A 14,419-nucleotide genomic window follows, 5' to 3' on the forward strand; every position below is an offset into this window, starting at 1 on the left:
TATACTTTAACTCCACGGCTTCTTAAGAAATACACAGCACTGCTGGCATAAGCTGATAAACAAGAAGCAGTTCACCGATGTCAGTGAATTATATAAAACAGTTAAAAAATACATACCAACAGGCATAGAGGAATGTTTTTTGAAGCTGTCCAATGAATCTTTTAATCTTTCAATATCCTGTAGGAGAAGCAGACTCTTGAGCTGATGTAAGAGGCACAGTTCAGAGAAAGGAACTGCACCATTCTTGATTTGATTTATTATTTCCAGCACCAGTTCAGTGGACAGAACAGAATCTGCACATAGTGATTTGCCTAAAGAAATGAAGGTTACACATTCTAATGAACATTAAATAATGTTTGTGTACAACATACAGTACATACATTAGGTGTGTATAAGAATATGACTTAAAGTGGATGTAAACCCGATTCATGAAATTTGAGCTAGGCAGGCACACATATCTGCAGTGTTTTCTTATCTCTCGCCAAAGCCCTGAGTCCCGTGGCTTTCTCCTGCTCTATTCTTTCATTATCACGTTGATAACTTCTGACAAGTTCTCTGACACCAAGATAAAACCAGCCTGAAATGTGTGTCAGGGCAGGTGCTAAAAATAGATTAGCAGACAGCTGGTCAATTCACAGCAAAGCTCTGCAAGTCTCTGCCTATGTAAGAGGGTGTGTGCCTTTCTTCCAATCAGCTGTCTCACAGTGTATGGAAAGACCCCTTCCCCTGCTGGAACAGGAAGAGGAAATTCTAACATGCACTTTCTAAACAGTATATAAAGATAAAGACAGCAGACTTATGTAGGGAGATGTGTTTTATCTCTGTGTATCATCTGAGGCTGTTCTCTTCACTGGGTATATGTGAGGGTTTACATACAATTTAAAGAAAACAGTAGTGCAGAATAGAAATTTAAAAGGCTGCTATTGCTGACCTCATTTTGAAAATACTTATTGCTGGGCTGTCATGCAGGCCACCTGCCTTAAAAATGTTGGATTGCCAAAAATGAAAATACAATGTATGTTAAACCTGGAGCTCTGACGTCACCTACTTTATGCTTGTCCTAAAAAATTTATTCACTCTAATAAAACTAAAAGGACCTGTTACCAGGAAGCTAGAATTTTTAGGACAAGTAGTAGGGAGTTTTTTTTTTTACCTTAATGCAGAGAATGCATTAGGTTAAAACAAAACAAAAAAAACACACTTTTAAGCCTAGGTTCACACAGCTGCGAATTCAAAATCGCGGTAAAATGCGCGATTTTACCGCTTTTTTGCGGCTGCGATTTTGGCCGCAATTTAATGTAAATCGCGGCCCGAAATCGCAAAAAGTAGTACAGGAACTACTTTTTGAAATCGCAGATGCGGCGTCGCACTGATTAGGACAGTGCCATTGCCGACAATTGCCGCCGATTTGAGATGCGATTTGACATGTCAAATCGCATCTCAAATCGTACCCAGTGTGAACCAGGGCTCAAACCACTAAAGTGGTAGTAGTTTGGGAAATATTAATTTGTAGGTATAAATTCCCAAACAGACACTATTTAGGAGATATTCACACTGGAGGCACCAGGCGACATCACCGGTGTATGCGCTATGAAGGTCCATCATACCGTACCGGACCTTCAGAACACCGTGTCAGGGACCAAGTGCTCCCACGCGTATGTGCGGAAGTGACGTCATTGCGGCTCTGGCTACTCACACAGCTGGAGTCCGTGAACCCAGAAGGAAGGCCTGTCAGCAGTGACAGCACACTGCTGAAGGGCTTCGTTCTAAGGCAAGTATTTCATAGTGTGCTAGTATGTGATGCATACTAGCACATTATGCAATTTTCTTATGCCCTGTACACACGATCGGTTCATCTGATGAAAACGGACCGATGTACCGTTTTCATCAGACGAACCGATCGTGTGTGGGCCTATCAGTCCCCCCCCCCCCATCGGTGAAAAAAAATAGAACCTGTTTTAAATGTTTCTTATGGTTAAAAAAAACGATAGAAAAAAAAATGATCGTCTGTGGGGAAAACCATCAGTCAAAAATCCACGCATGCTCAGAATCAAGTCGACGCATGCTCGGAAGCATTGAACTTCATTTTTCTCAGCACGTCGTTGTGTTTTAAGTCACCGCGTTGGATACAATCGGATCTTTAACCGATGGTGTGTAGGCAAGACTGATGAAAGTCAGCTTCATCGGATATCTGATGAAAAAATCCATCGGTCCGTTTTCATCAGACAAACCGATCATGTGTACAGGGCATTACAGTAGGGAAGTTTTGTTTTAATTATCTTTAAGTAGGCGCATTTTGCACCAATACATAAAATGATTACATACAATTAGCCACTTCACTTGTGAAAAAGCTTTGTGAATCAATTTTAAAATCATAAAAAGGGGAAAACTTCAAGATTTAGGCCCCTTTTGCATGGAGCTGATCCCTCTTTTCTCAGCAGGGATTCTGATTCATCTAAACGGAAAAGGATGGATCCTTTTTCATTTGTTTTTTAGTGGACTGGATCTGAGGTAGGCGGGTGTAAACGGACACAAGTCTGTTTACACCCACTGGTGCATAGGGATACATGGACCATGCAATCAGGTCCACCTGCAAAACATTAGGCATTAATCTCAAGTTTAAATAAATCTGTAGTACATTTCATTATTTAAAACATTTCAGAAAAATATACAGAAACAAAACATGCAACATACATTCAGTGAAGTAGATCTCTTGAGTTGCTTGCAGGAAATCCAACAAGTCCTCTGTTTTCTTCAGCTCCTCCTCACTTTGTGCATTGGACTGCTCCACTGCATCCACCATCCCTGTCTCAGGCTGATTTGTTAACTCTACAGTCTTCATCTTTGGCCAAAGACCAGCTGCTTTCAACCTTTCTTTCTGCCTCCTTCTTTGTAGTTTCCTCTTTTTATTTTTATTGATGAACAAGCTTTCAGATTTCAGAGTTTGATCCTCTGTGGGTTTCTGGTGGTTTCTGCTGTCAGGGGCAGAATGGGATGCAGAATTTTCTTTCTTCCGCTGCCTGCGTCTTTTTCGCCTCTTCGCTGGCTGGTTCTCTGAAAATTAATTTAGTTATGACATTTATATTATTTAGATAATCTAGTCTGGAATATATTTTACTTATGGTAATTAAAATAATGGTGCTATGGACAAAAAAACATCTTCTAGCAATTAATCTGACTCTGTTGCTGAGTTAAGCACTGTAAAAAAGAAGCACTACCTGCAAAATTAGAGGTTTTATAAGCACTTGTCCCCACCACTCGTTCCTATAATCTTCCACATCTGATGCACTTTCATATATTTGAAACATGATCATCTGCAGCTTTCTGTGATTCCCCCCTCTGGCTCCTATATACCAGGCATAGGTGTGCACAGCCTATTGCATTAGGGTGTACACCCCAAAGCTCCAATGTGCCTCTCTCTATAGATATATATATATATATATATATATATATATATATATATTGTAAGGGGTTAGCTCGGTAGCGGGGTGTGTGACCCCTTGGATGGGTTCACCACACACTGAATTTATACATACAGGCAGTCGAAGATGGTTGAAAACAAAGATTTTGGTTTATTCTTCGATCTTGCTGGAAACAAGTGCAAGCATCCAAACAGCATGAACAAAATCAAACATAAATGAAACCCTAGCCACTTTGGGCGTCTACCTTCCACACAGGAACCTATCTATGGAGTCTAGCACAGCCTACTGCTGGGTAGACAGTGCTGGTCATACAGCAGAAAAACAATTGTCTTGATTTTTAGCACACAGAAAAATAAATCCTCTCCTCACCTCCTCAGAAGACTTTCTGGCACTGCTCTCCTTACTCACAAAGACTCAGGATGATGCCGCAAATCAGTGGTAATCATCTGGACTACATATAGAGGCCTTAATTGCCTCATTCTGAACAGCTGAAGTCTAACGCCCTTAGACCATTTCTGGCTACATTTTCAGCCGACGCCTAATAACAATTGGTGTATTGTCTAAACAAGGCAGAAATGTATGTCCCGTCTGTGACAACACCCGCAGATTTACCTGACTTCCGGTCACAATATATATATATATATATATATATATATATATATATATATATATATATTTTATGTATAGAGGGGTGTAAATAAAGGCCTGCAGAACACCCACTCAGTGCCAAATCAAACCCACAGATCCTAAGCAGCACCAACAGCGACAAGAATAGTAAAATATTTTTCAATATACAACCATTGAGCAGCCGTTTAAAAATTAAAAGGAAAATAAAAACACGGGATAAGAATAAAACAGTTTAGTCTCTGTAGTATAAAAATACACAAAACAGCGCTGTTTTGTGTATTTTTATACTACAGCGACTGAACTGTTTTATTCTTATATGGTGTTATATATATATATATATATATATACATATATATATGTGTGTGTGTGTGTGTGTGTGTGTGTGTATGTGTATGTGTGTGTATGTATGTATGATAGATATATACAAGAGGGAGATCTTTCCCATCTCCATGCCTGCACACTGAGCGATAATGCTATTGCGCACAAGATTATTAGGGTGTACCCTATGCGCACCCCTATGACACTAGGACATAGTAAGGATATGAAAAACAGATGGAACCACATATTGTGGACATATGACATATTGAAAGTTGGGAGCGAGGGAAAAGAACAGCACAGATGAGTAAGAATCCTCTTATTTCACATTGACTCATGGCAGCCAAGTCTTATACAGCATCAATAATTACCCATTTTGACGCTGGGTTAGGTCGCATAAGAGTTTGGTGTCACTGGTCACAATGCTGTATGGACAATATGGCTGACCCTGTGAAATGTACCTTTCCTGAAACCTATCCTCATTGTGCCGCTACTGTCAGTTACAGTACCGTTACATTAACTTCCAACCTTCACTGCTACTATTAAAAGTATAAGTAAATAAGTATAGTAAAGGTGATGTTCTATGGGTAATGGAGTCACTGGAAACACATTATCAGTAAAATTATTTAGGGAAGGGAACCACTTATCCTAAAGGAATCGCTCCCTCACTGACCCTAATGTCCCGTACACACGATCCGAATTTCGTACAAAAAATTAAGAATCATACGATAATCGGATCGTTAGTACAGGGCTTCCGTGAGCCGATCATGACAGTTCATCCAATAATATTTTATCGGGCATGCACGAAAATTTTCCTTGTACGATACCAGATTGTACGATTTTCATTTAGTCAGTACAGTTGTCGTCCGAAAATACATTACAACACATGACATCACTTCCGATTTTTTTTCCCGTCGTACGAGAATTTTCATGACTTTAGTAACCTATTCAATTTCTACTTGCGACTAGTAAATGAAAAAAGTCGAACGATCTGTCATCCAATTTTCAGATCGTGTGTACGTGGCATTAATGCTGCAGGATCTCAATCGATGGCAAGAGAGTAACAGCTAGCTGATTCAGGCAGTGAGGTATGTTAGTAATTCTGTGACAAATTGTTCATCTAAGATGGCCTGTATGAGTTAGATTTAAAACTTTAAAAACAAAAAAAGTAATGGTAGTAAATGATGTTATCATGAATCCTACAAAGTTTGTAGGAATGCAAATTTTACAGCCTTTTAACAAGGGTCAAATCCAGAGACACATTTCTACCTTGCAATTTTATAACGAATCATTCAGTTCCACAGTTAGAGAGCCGTTTGTGACTATTAATAAGAATTTTTTTGCTGCCTAAAACTACACAAAAAAAAAAAATGTTTTTTTTTTTTTTTTTTACTGGGTATCTGGACTTCAAATTGCTACTGAAATATAAGCTTGTCAATAGGCGAGGTTATATTTGAAGAACATGACTTCTACCTTGCAATTTTATAATGAATCATTCCGTTTTCACAATTAGAGAGCCATTTGTGACTAAATTGCCTCCAAATAAAAAATTTGTAAAAAAATAAACAAAAATATGTATAATAATAATAAAAAAAATATAATACATTTTCTTGCTGTCTAAAACTAGAAAAAAAACAATATGTGATTTTTTTATTTTTTTTACTGGGTATCTGGACTTCAAATTGCTACTGAAATATAAGCTTGTCAATAGGCGAGGTTATATTTGAACAACATGACATACAGGGTCAACCATTTGTACTATTGGTAGTTTCAGCTACGGTTTGTTTTAGAAACAGACCTATATATCCAGGGCCAGATTAAGAACATCATGGGCCTGGTGCTGAGGATTTTGGTGGGGCCTTTTAGGCTGCATTCACACCTCCGCGACAAGTAACGCCGCGTACGCGGCGTATTTTGCCGCGAATAGTGTAACTTTTTTTTTTACAAATCCTTCCTATTGCTTTGTATGGCCGAACGCCAATGCCGCCTGAAAAAAAGGGTCCGGGACTTTTTTTCATGCCGCAGGTGTACGGCGTCTATGAGATGTGAACCATCTCATAGACAGCAATGGGAATTCTCCCCTCCAGCGGCACGAGCGGCCGGCGTCGGGCGTTTTGTCGCGGAGGATGGGGTGTAATAAATAATAAAAAAATGCGTGGGAATGACATGAACGCAGCCCAGCCAAGGCAAGTGACCAAAGGCACAGAACCCAGAAGGAAGACCGGGTGAAGATGGAAGTGTCCAGGCCCCGCCTGATTCATCGCAGCACTGGAGGGCTCAGTCTGAAAATTGAAGTGTACACTAATGTGCTAATATGCTGTGCATACTTGTACGTTGTGGCATAACCTACCCCAGGGCCTCTAAAAAGTAGTAATGTCAGGAAAGTTTACTACCGCTTTATTATCACAGGATCCCAGGAGCCTCTCATGGGGCCCCCTACTGACCGGGTGGACGGTGGCCCTTGGGCAGTGCCTAAGTGCACAGTTGCCAACATTTAAAAAATATTTTCAGGGTCACTTTTTTATATAAGTGCTATATTTAGAGTAGCTGAGATCCCCGATGTTCCTCTATACATCATAGTAGTAATCACAAAATTAAATGAGTAATAATAATGGGGCAGAACAAATATGAGAACTGAGATTTCCTTTAGTTGAACTAACAAAAGTGTGTCCATTCTAGAGCTGGTAACATTGAGGATATTCAGTATAATTTTAAAGAACTGTTTTTGTGGGTAAGCGACATAGGGGAGGAGTATGGACGGTATATAAGTGGGAAGTATGTGCAGGTGAGGGAGAGGAATGTGGAGGGTCTAACAGTGGGCACTATGTACAGGAGAGGAGTACAAAGGGTACGAAAAAAAGCACTATGTACAGGAGAGGAGTGTGAAGGATATGACAATGGGCAGTATGTACAGGAAGAGTGAGGGGGTATGACAGAGGGTAGTACGTACCAGAGAGAAGTGTGGAGGGTATGATGGGGCAGTATGTACAGGAGAGGAGTGTGTAGGGTATGACAGTGGGTACTATGTATAGGAGAGAAGTGTGGAGAGTATGACAGTGGGCACTATGTACAGGAGAGGAGTGTGTAGGGTATGGCAGTGGGCGCTATGTATAGGAGAGGAGTGTGGAGAGTATGAAAGTGAGCACTATGTACAGGAGTGGAAGGATATTTAGGGACTGAGTAGTGGTTAAGTGGGTCATACATGGATTGAAATTACGCCAATTATGCAGAGACCAGCCATAGTCAATCTATGTATGGGCTAGCTGGTTTTACACAAGTCAATCTATTAATCAACTTGAGTACAACCAGCCTGTTAGGTTTTTCCCAAAACAATCAGTGCTGCCAGCTATAGTTAGCAACACTGATCATTGTACGCACTGGCAGAACACAATAACACTGCAGGAGTGATTCCCCCATCCACAGGTCAGCAGGTGAGGGGGTGTGTGGGGACAGGTGAGGGGGTGTGTGGGGACAGGTGAGAGGGTGTGTGGGGACAGGTGAGGGGGTGTGTGGGGACAGGATGGGGAGAGATACTAGTCAGTGGCTGGGTAGGCACTGGTAGTATCAGAGCCAGATACACACAGGTTACATACGCCACGATCGTTAGAGCGAGAACAATAATTCTAGTACTAGACCTCGAGCTCTGTAACTCTAAACATGTAACCTAAAAGAAATGTAAAGCATCGCTTAGGATACCAAAAAAAATTGTGCTAACTTAACTAACTGTTTTTTTAATGAATGAAACATTTTTTTCCAAAAAAACATGTTTGAAAAATTGCTGCGCAAATACCGTGCTAGAGCTGCACAATTAATCGTTAAAAAAATCGTGATCTCGATTCAACCCCCCTGACGATCTTCAATGCAGAGTTTGCTGATTCTTTCATATAACAAGTGGAGAGACTTTCAGCTATCAAAAGAAAATATCTGGGCAGTCTGCCAAGTTTTTATCAGGAAACATTGTAACTGACACTTCCTTCTTAGATCAAAGGGATACACTTCTGTGTGTAAAGAACAAATCTGGGCAGTCTGCGAAGTTTGTAAACAAAATGAAACATTGTAACTAACTAACATTGTAACTAAATTTAACCACTTAAAGTCCAACACTTGTTTCTTAAGTTAGAAAGCAATATTATTTGCTAGAAAATTACTTGGAACTGCCAAACATTATATATATTTTAGCAGAGACTCTTGGGAATACAATGGCTATTGCTGCAATATGTTATGTCACACTGCATTTTCCCACTTCAATGAATAATAAAAACCATAAAAACAAAACAGTGAAGTTAGCCCATTTTTTTTTTGTTTTTTTTGTTTTAATGTGAAAGATGATGTTACGCCGCAACAATCGTGAGAGAATCGTGATCTATCTTCTAAGCAAAAAAATTGCAATTCTCATTTTAGCCAGAAACGTGCAGCTCTATACCGTGTAACATAAAAAGTGCAAAGACCACCATAGAGTAATTTTCTAGCAAAAAAAAAATGATGATTTTTACATGAAGTAGAGAAGTGTCAGAATTGGCCTGGGTGGCAAGGGGTTAATTACCATGAGTAATATACAAATAATTATTATAAGCACTGTGATCCTATCAGTCTGCTGCAGTGTGTCAGCTTGTATTTATATTGGCCGCTCTGAATGTAGCTTCTAACAGGCTGTGCAAGCAGGCCCGTATCTCCGGAACCATAAATGATAGCCGTCCCATATTTTCACCAGTTGTGGGGTAGCTCTTCCCATGCCTACCCCCAAATGTGGGGTTTCTGTGACCTCTGGTCATCGAGCTACAACCCCCCAAATTCGATCTTAGAAAAAAAAAATCTAAAAAAAAAAAAAAAAAAATTTTTTTTTTTTTTTTTTTTTTGGGCAAATGGGCCTATCTTGAGAAAGGGGCCTGGAGCTGCAGCTCCATCAGCCCCATTGTTAATCCGGCCCTGTATATATCCAAAGTACTTTAACACTTCTACTTCATTAAATGAAGCAGAAGGTTACGATGTGCCACATAAAAAGGTTAATTGAAGCAACACACAAATGCATTTCTGAGAAGCAGACAGAAGGAAAGAGCACAGTACAGTGTCTTGGCCAGTAAAATTACAAAATGCTAAAAAGTAATCTTTTCAGAACATAAATACAAAGGCTACCACTACTGCTGACCTTCTTAAAATGCTAGTTGCTTGACTGACCCCGCTGACTTCATTATTTCTAAATCATGGACATGGAAAAAGTATGCAGATTAGAAAAAAGTCCTTATTTTTATACTTGTTCCAGGTCAGTGACTCTGAATATTGTAGCTACAGGGCCAGCATAACAGCCAGATAACTGGCTGAATTTTCAGAAGGGGTATTCAGTATTCACAGCATTTGAAGTAAAACTATGAAATCCTTATGCTCCAAAAATAATCCATACCTGTCCAAAGACTAAAGCGGAGCATCATTCAAAAAGTGAAGGCCCGTTGGTACAACCCCTTGCCTCATCCTGTAACAGAGTAAGAAGCCCTTTCACACGGGTGCATTTTTGCGGTAAAAATAGCGCTATAAAAACGCTCATAAAACGCCCCTCTCCATTGAAAACACTGTAAAAACGCGGTAAAATCGATGTGTTTTACCGCTATTTTAACGCTCCGCTATAGGCGTTTCCAGTGTGAAAGGGCTCTTACAGGTTTTTGGGGGCAAGGGGGAACAAGCATCAGTACCCACCCCCACAATCCTGACCTAGATGAAGTCCCTTGCACTGCCCCTACCTGCAGCCTCCTGAGAAGCATCACATGTCCCAGGAGTCTGAAGGACCATTCACAAAGCACAGAACTCATGCATGTGCATTGGGGTGCCAGCTGTAATTCCTCAGGAAGCTATAGCCTGCTCTCATATTCAAGATTGCAATGCTGGGGACCCACAGCAGTAACCAGAAATTTAAGTTCCTCTTTAATGGCCCTGTCATTTTTCATAAAATAGTTTCTTACTGTGGTTTTCTGTCTTTTTGCACAATGTCCTCTGTAAACCCATGAACCTATTCTTTTCCCACCTCCTTCCTTTTGTTTGGAACAAGCAGTTCAATTTGTTGCAGCCATGTGGTCTGATCTATGCACACTACAAATCTCATAGTCCATAGCCATCTCAGAAGTGGGCAATACAGGGTGACTATGGGGGGGGTTTACCTAAACTGGAGCACTTATAATCTGGGGCAACTGTGCATGGTAGCCAATCAGCTTCTAACTTCAGCTTTAAGCTTTGACAATAAAACTTGGAAGCCGATTGGTTTATATGCAGAGCTGCATCAGATGTTGCATTCTCCAGTTTTAGTAAATATCCGCCTATGTTCCTACATATAGTGGCACCATGAAGAAGAAATATAGCCATCCTCTAACTGGAAGTCTGAGCACAGCAGCAAAAACAACTTATGCCGCGTACACACGATCGGTTAAACCGATGAGAATGGTCTGATGGACCGTTTTCATCGATCAATACCGATCGTGTGTGGGCCCCATCGGTTATTTATCCATAGGTTGAAAAAAAGCAATCTTGTTTTAAATTTAACCGATGGATTCCTAACCGATGGGGAAAAAAACGATCATTAGTAGGCACAACCATTGGTTAAAAATCCACGCATGCTCAGAATCAAGTCAAACCATGCTTGGAAGCATTAAACTTCATTTTTTTCAGCACGTCGTTGTGTTTTAAGTCACTGCGTTCTGACACGATCGTTTTTTTAACCGATGGTGTGTAGCCGCGACGGACCATCAGTCAGCTTCATCGGTTAACCGATGAAAACGGTCCATCGGTCTGTTCTCATCAGATGGACCGATCGTGTGTACGCGGCATTACAGAGTATTACATGGTAGTAGCACGACTTGTTTAACTAAAACTGAAACAATCAAGCTGATAGGTTCATTGCCTTACATTTGGCATATCTTTTCCAATGAAAAGCATTATCTTCTGGAATGGTAACCCAATATACCAGCATGTTCTCAGAGGCTGATGGGACAAATATCAATGTTATTATGTGTTGTAGGAAATCCCTAATCTTAGTTGTATGGCTATTTTCACCATTACAAAAAATATTTATTGGCACACAGCTGTTTGCATACACTAAAATGAAATTATGAATGCACATGGTTATGCAGGTCAGCTCCCCAGCTTATCTCCGGTGGAATGAATCTATTAAAGCTGAAGCCACATTTCAGCAAAAAAACTAACAAAATAAAGCTGTGATCAAAGCAATGTGTGTCTGATCTAAATGCAGTATGTATGTGCACAACTTTTTTTTTTTTTTTTAGGGCATTTGCATATACACACTAAACACAAGTATGTACCGAGCGGAAGGAAAATTAAGAGAAGATTGGTACGAAAGAAATGTTATTCTTCGCAGGCATTTAAACAGGACTAATTTGAACCACAGAGAATTCAGTTGGAAATATCTTAAAAAAGCACATGCTAAATATCATTGAAAAATTGCAAAGCAGGACACACTTCAGCAGACTCACATTATCTAAGTTTTCCAGGCTCTTTTTTCTTGAAATGCTTCATCACACACCAATAATTACAAAAAGTAAATATAAATTGGGCCAGTTTTATGTTATTCTGCTGGCCAAGCTCCGTGACACACATCCATTTTCAAAAATATTATATTAATTCCCCGAAAGAAAACAAGCGCTTTGCTCGGTCATCATTTCTCACCTTTGATCTTACATATACCTTCCTTGCAGTTATGTTCCCAGAAAACTTCCATATGATTTATTTCAGGACGATACAAGGGTCTTGATAGTGCAGGTATGGTGAACTCTGGTGGGCTTTATCCATCTATTGGCTTATATCTCATGGGGATTCTAGTGGTGATATTTTCCACCATTGTTCCTGGCTCTGTTCCCAACTTTTTTTTAAATTGATGATGTTTCTGCCCATCTTGGTATAGACCTCAGGAGTCAAGGCCAGTGTAAAAAAAGTAAAAAAAAAAAAAAAGGAAGAGCAGAGATCAGGATCCTGCTGTCTGCACAACTTGGGATAGCCTTCATTACAGGTACGTTAGCTCAGTAGTCATCAACTCTGTCCTCAGGGCCCACTAACAGGCCAGATTTTATGTATTACCCTGGGGAGATGCCTACTAGAATAATACAATCACTGAGCAGCAAATGATATCACCTGTGATGTATTTCAGTTATCTTGTTATCTGTTAGTGGGCCCTGAGAACAGGGTTGATGACCACTGCGTTAGCTCACTAAGGGCTCTTTCACACTGGGCGAATCAGTAATGATCCGCCCCGTGCACCTCCGCTTGCTCAGCGGGGATCGCTCCGTTGATCCCGGCTAAGACGGTGGATGACAGGGAGGTCCCCGCACACTGTGCAGGGACCACCCTGTCTTTTCTCCGCTCCCCCCCATGGGGGGGATTGGATGAACACGGACCGTATGTCCGTGTTCACCCGATCTGATCCGCCAGACGGAAGGAAAAGTAGGTTTTTCCTCCGTCACACATTGGCGGATCAGAGCGCGTCGGATGTCAGCGGGCATGTCACCGCTGACATCTGCGGCTCCATAGGAGGAGCACGGAGCGCCCGTACAGGTCCGCAAAAAAAACTGACAGACGGACCTGTACGGGCGCTCAGTGTGAAAGAGCCCTAAGGCTAAACTTTAGCTTTAATCATTCATTAAGGGACACAGGGTAGAAGTAATTATGAGAAGTAAGGGAGTCCAAAAGTTATCCAATGGTTTGAAAATCTTGTTGACACTGACTGGTAAGTCTGAGTCACTGTTCTGCGAGTCATCTAGACAGGTCATCTAGACATCCCACTATGGGGATGTCCCGAGAGTCTAGCCCTTTGAAGAAAACTTAAGCCACAGCAGACAGACCATAAGAAATTAAAATTAAAATGGCAGTGTTATGTGCCAAAAGGAAAAACGCAGGTAGGGTTGATGCACTGCAGAGATGGGGACATGAAAATACGGACTCTTGATGTCCACAGTGGCCAGAATGTCACTTAGAAGGAGGGAAGCAATAACTTACCTGGTATATTCCATGCAGAATGTTTGCATTCAAATAAACACATTGAGTGCTTTTAGGTCCAGAATGACGCATTTGCCCCTATGGCAAATAGGTTTTAATAGAAATCTTGTTCTGCTGGAACAGTGGCAATGACTCCATGAGAAAGGAGTTGGGCCAGAGCAATGTGAAGGTCTGCTGGACATTATGGCGATGGTGGCAGGTTTGACAACATGAGGTGGGGCAGAGGCAGAGATTGAATCTCTAGCCTGAAGAACCAGGGAACCACAACCTTTACCATGTTTTTTGGCCCAGGAAAGCACAAAGGCCATTCGATGTCCCCCCACTTTCATTGCAATGAGGACTTGGGTGTCCAAAGTTTATAATGGAACTTATTCCAGAAACTGGCCTTGTACAGTTCTGGGAGAAATGAAGGCAACTCCTTTACTGGAGCAGGAACATGCTTTTCCCTCCAGTGATATCATTGATAAAAATGTCAAGGGAGGGCCCAAAGAGGCGTTTGCCTACTTTTGGTACTGCTGTTTGGCATACAAACATTTAAGCCAAAGAATTCTCCACATACACATGGACAGAAGACTCACCTTGCTAAAACCGGTTGAAGTTGCGAGTGTGGGGACTTTTCAGAAACCAAATGAAGTTTTGCTCTTATTGCCCTACACATTAGGGCAATACGAACTTATATTGTTTCTTTAAGCCCAGGAGTAATGTTAGCAAACTGAGCCTCCTTAAGCACACACTTGTACAAAAAAAACGAGATTACACTCCTCATTACACCCAGCTGAATGTACATACACAGCTGCAGGCATATTAGAGTCAGACTCTGGAAGAGAAGGTAAAGCCATACACTTATGTCCCCTGCTTTCTAGGTCAGCTATCATGGCGGACGATTGCCATAAAACAAAAAAAAAATGAAGAGTGTATAAATCTGTCAGAAAATCACTCTGGTGTTTTCCTTCACTCCCATAAAAGAACATCTCCACTCTTCTGTGTTATCTAAAGAGCCTGTGAACCCAAGCAGGGGACAACTATCCAGACAGTCAGCATCAGCTCTACAGGATGGGGTACTGTAT

At 40.9% G+C, this 14,419-nt stretch overlaps 1 protein-coding gene across 2 annotated transcripts in view; it reads right to left on the reverse strand.

The window, feature by feature from the left end:
* Positions 1-14,419, reverse strand: part of ERICH1 (glutamate rich 1) — a 135,854-nt gene that overhangs the window by 14,810 nt on the left and 106,625 nt on the right. For both annotated transcript variants that reach the window (XM_040349802.1, XM_040349801.1), the window contains exons 6-7: positions 2,695-3,054; positions 117-311 (exon numbers count right to left, since the gene is read on the reverse strand). In XM_040349802.1, coding sequence (XP_040205736.1) covers positions 117-311; positions 2,695-3,054 — 555 coding nt within the window. The remainder of the gene's footprint in view (positions 1-116; positions 312-2,694; positions 3,055-14,419) is intronic.

Source organism: Rana temporaria, chromosome 4 (genome assembly GCF_905171775.1).
Source record: "Rana temporaria chromosome 4, aRanTem1.1, whole genome shotgun sequence".
NCBI classification, from domain to species: Eukaryota; Metazoa; Chordata; class Amphibia; order Anura; family Ranidae; genus Rana; species Rana temporaria.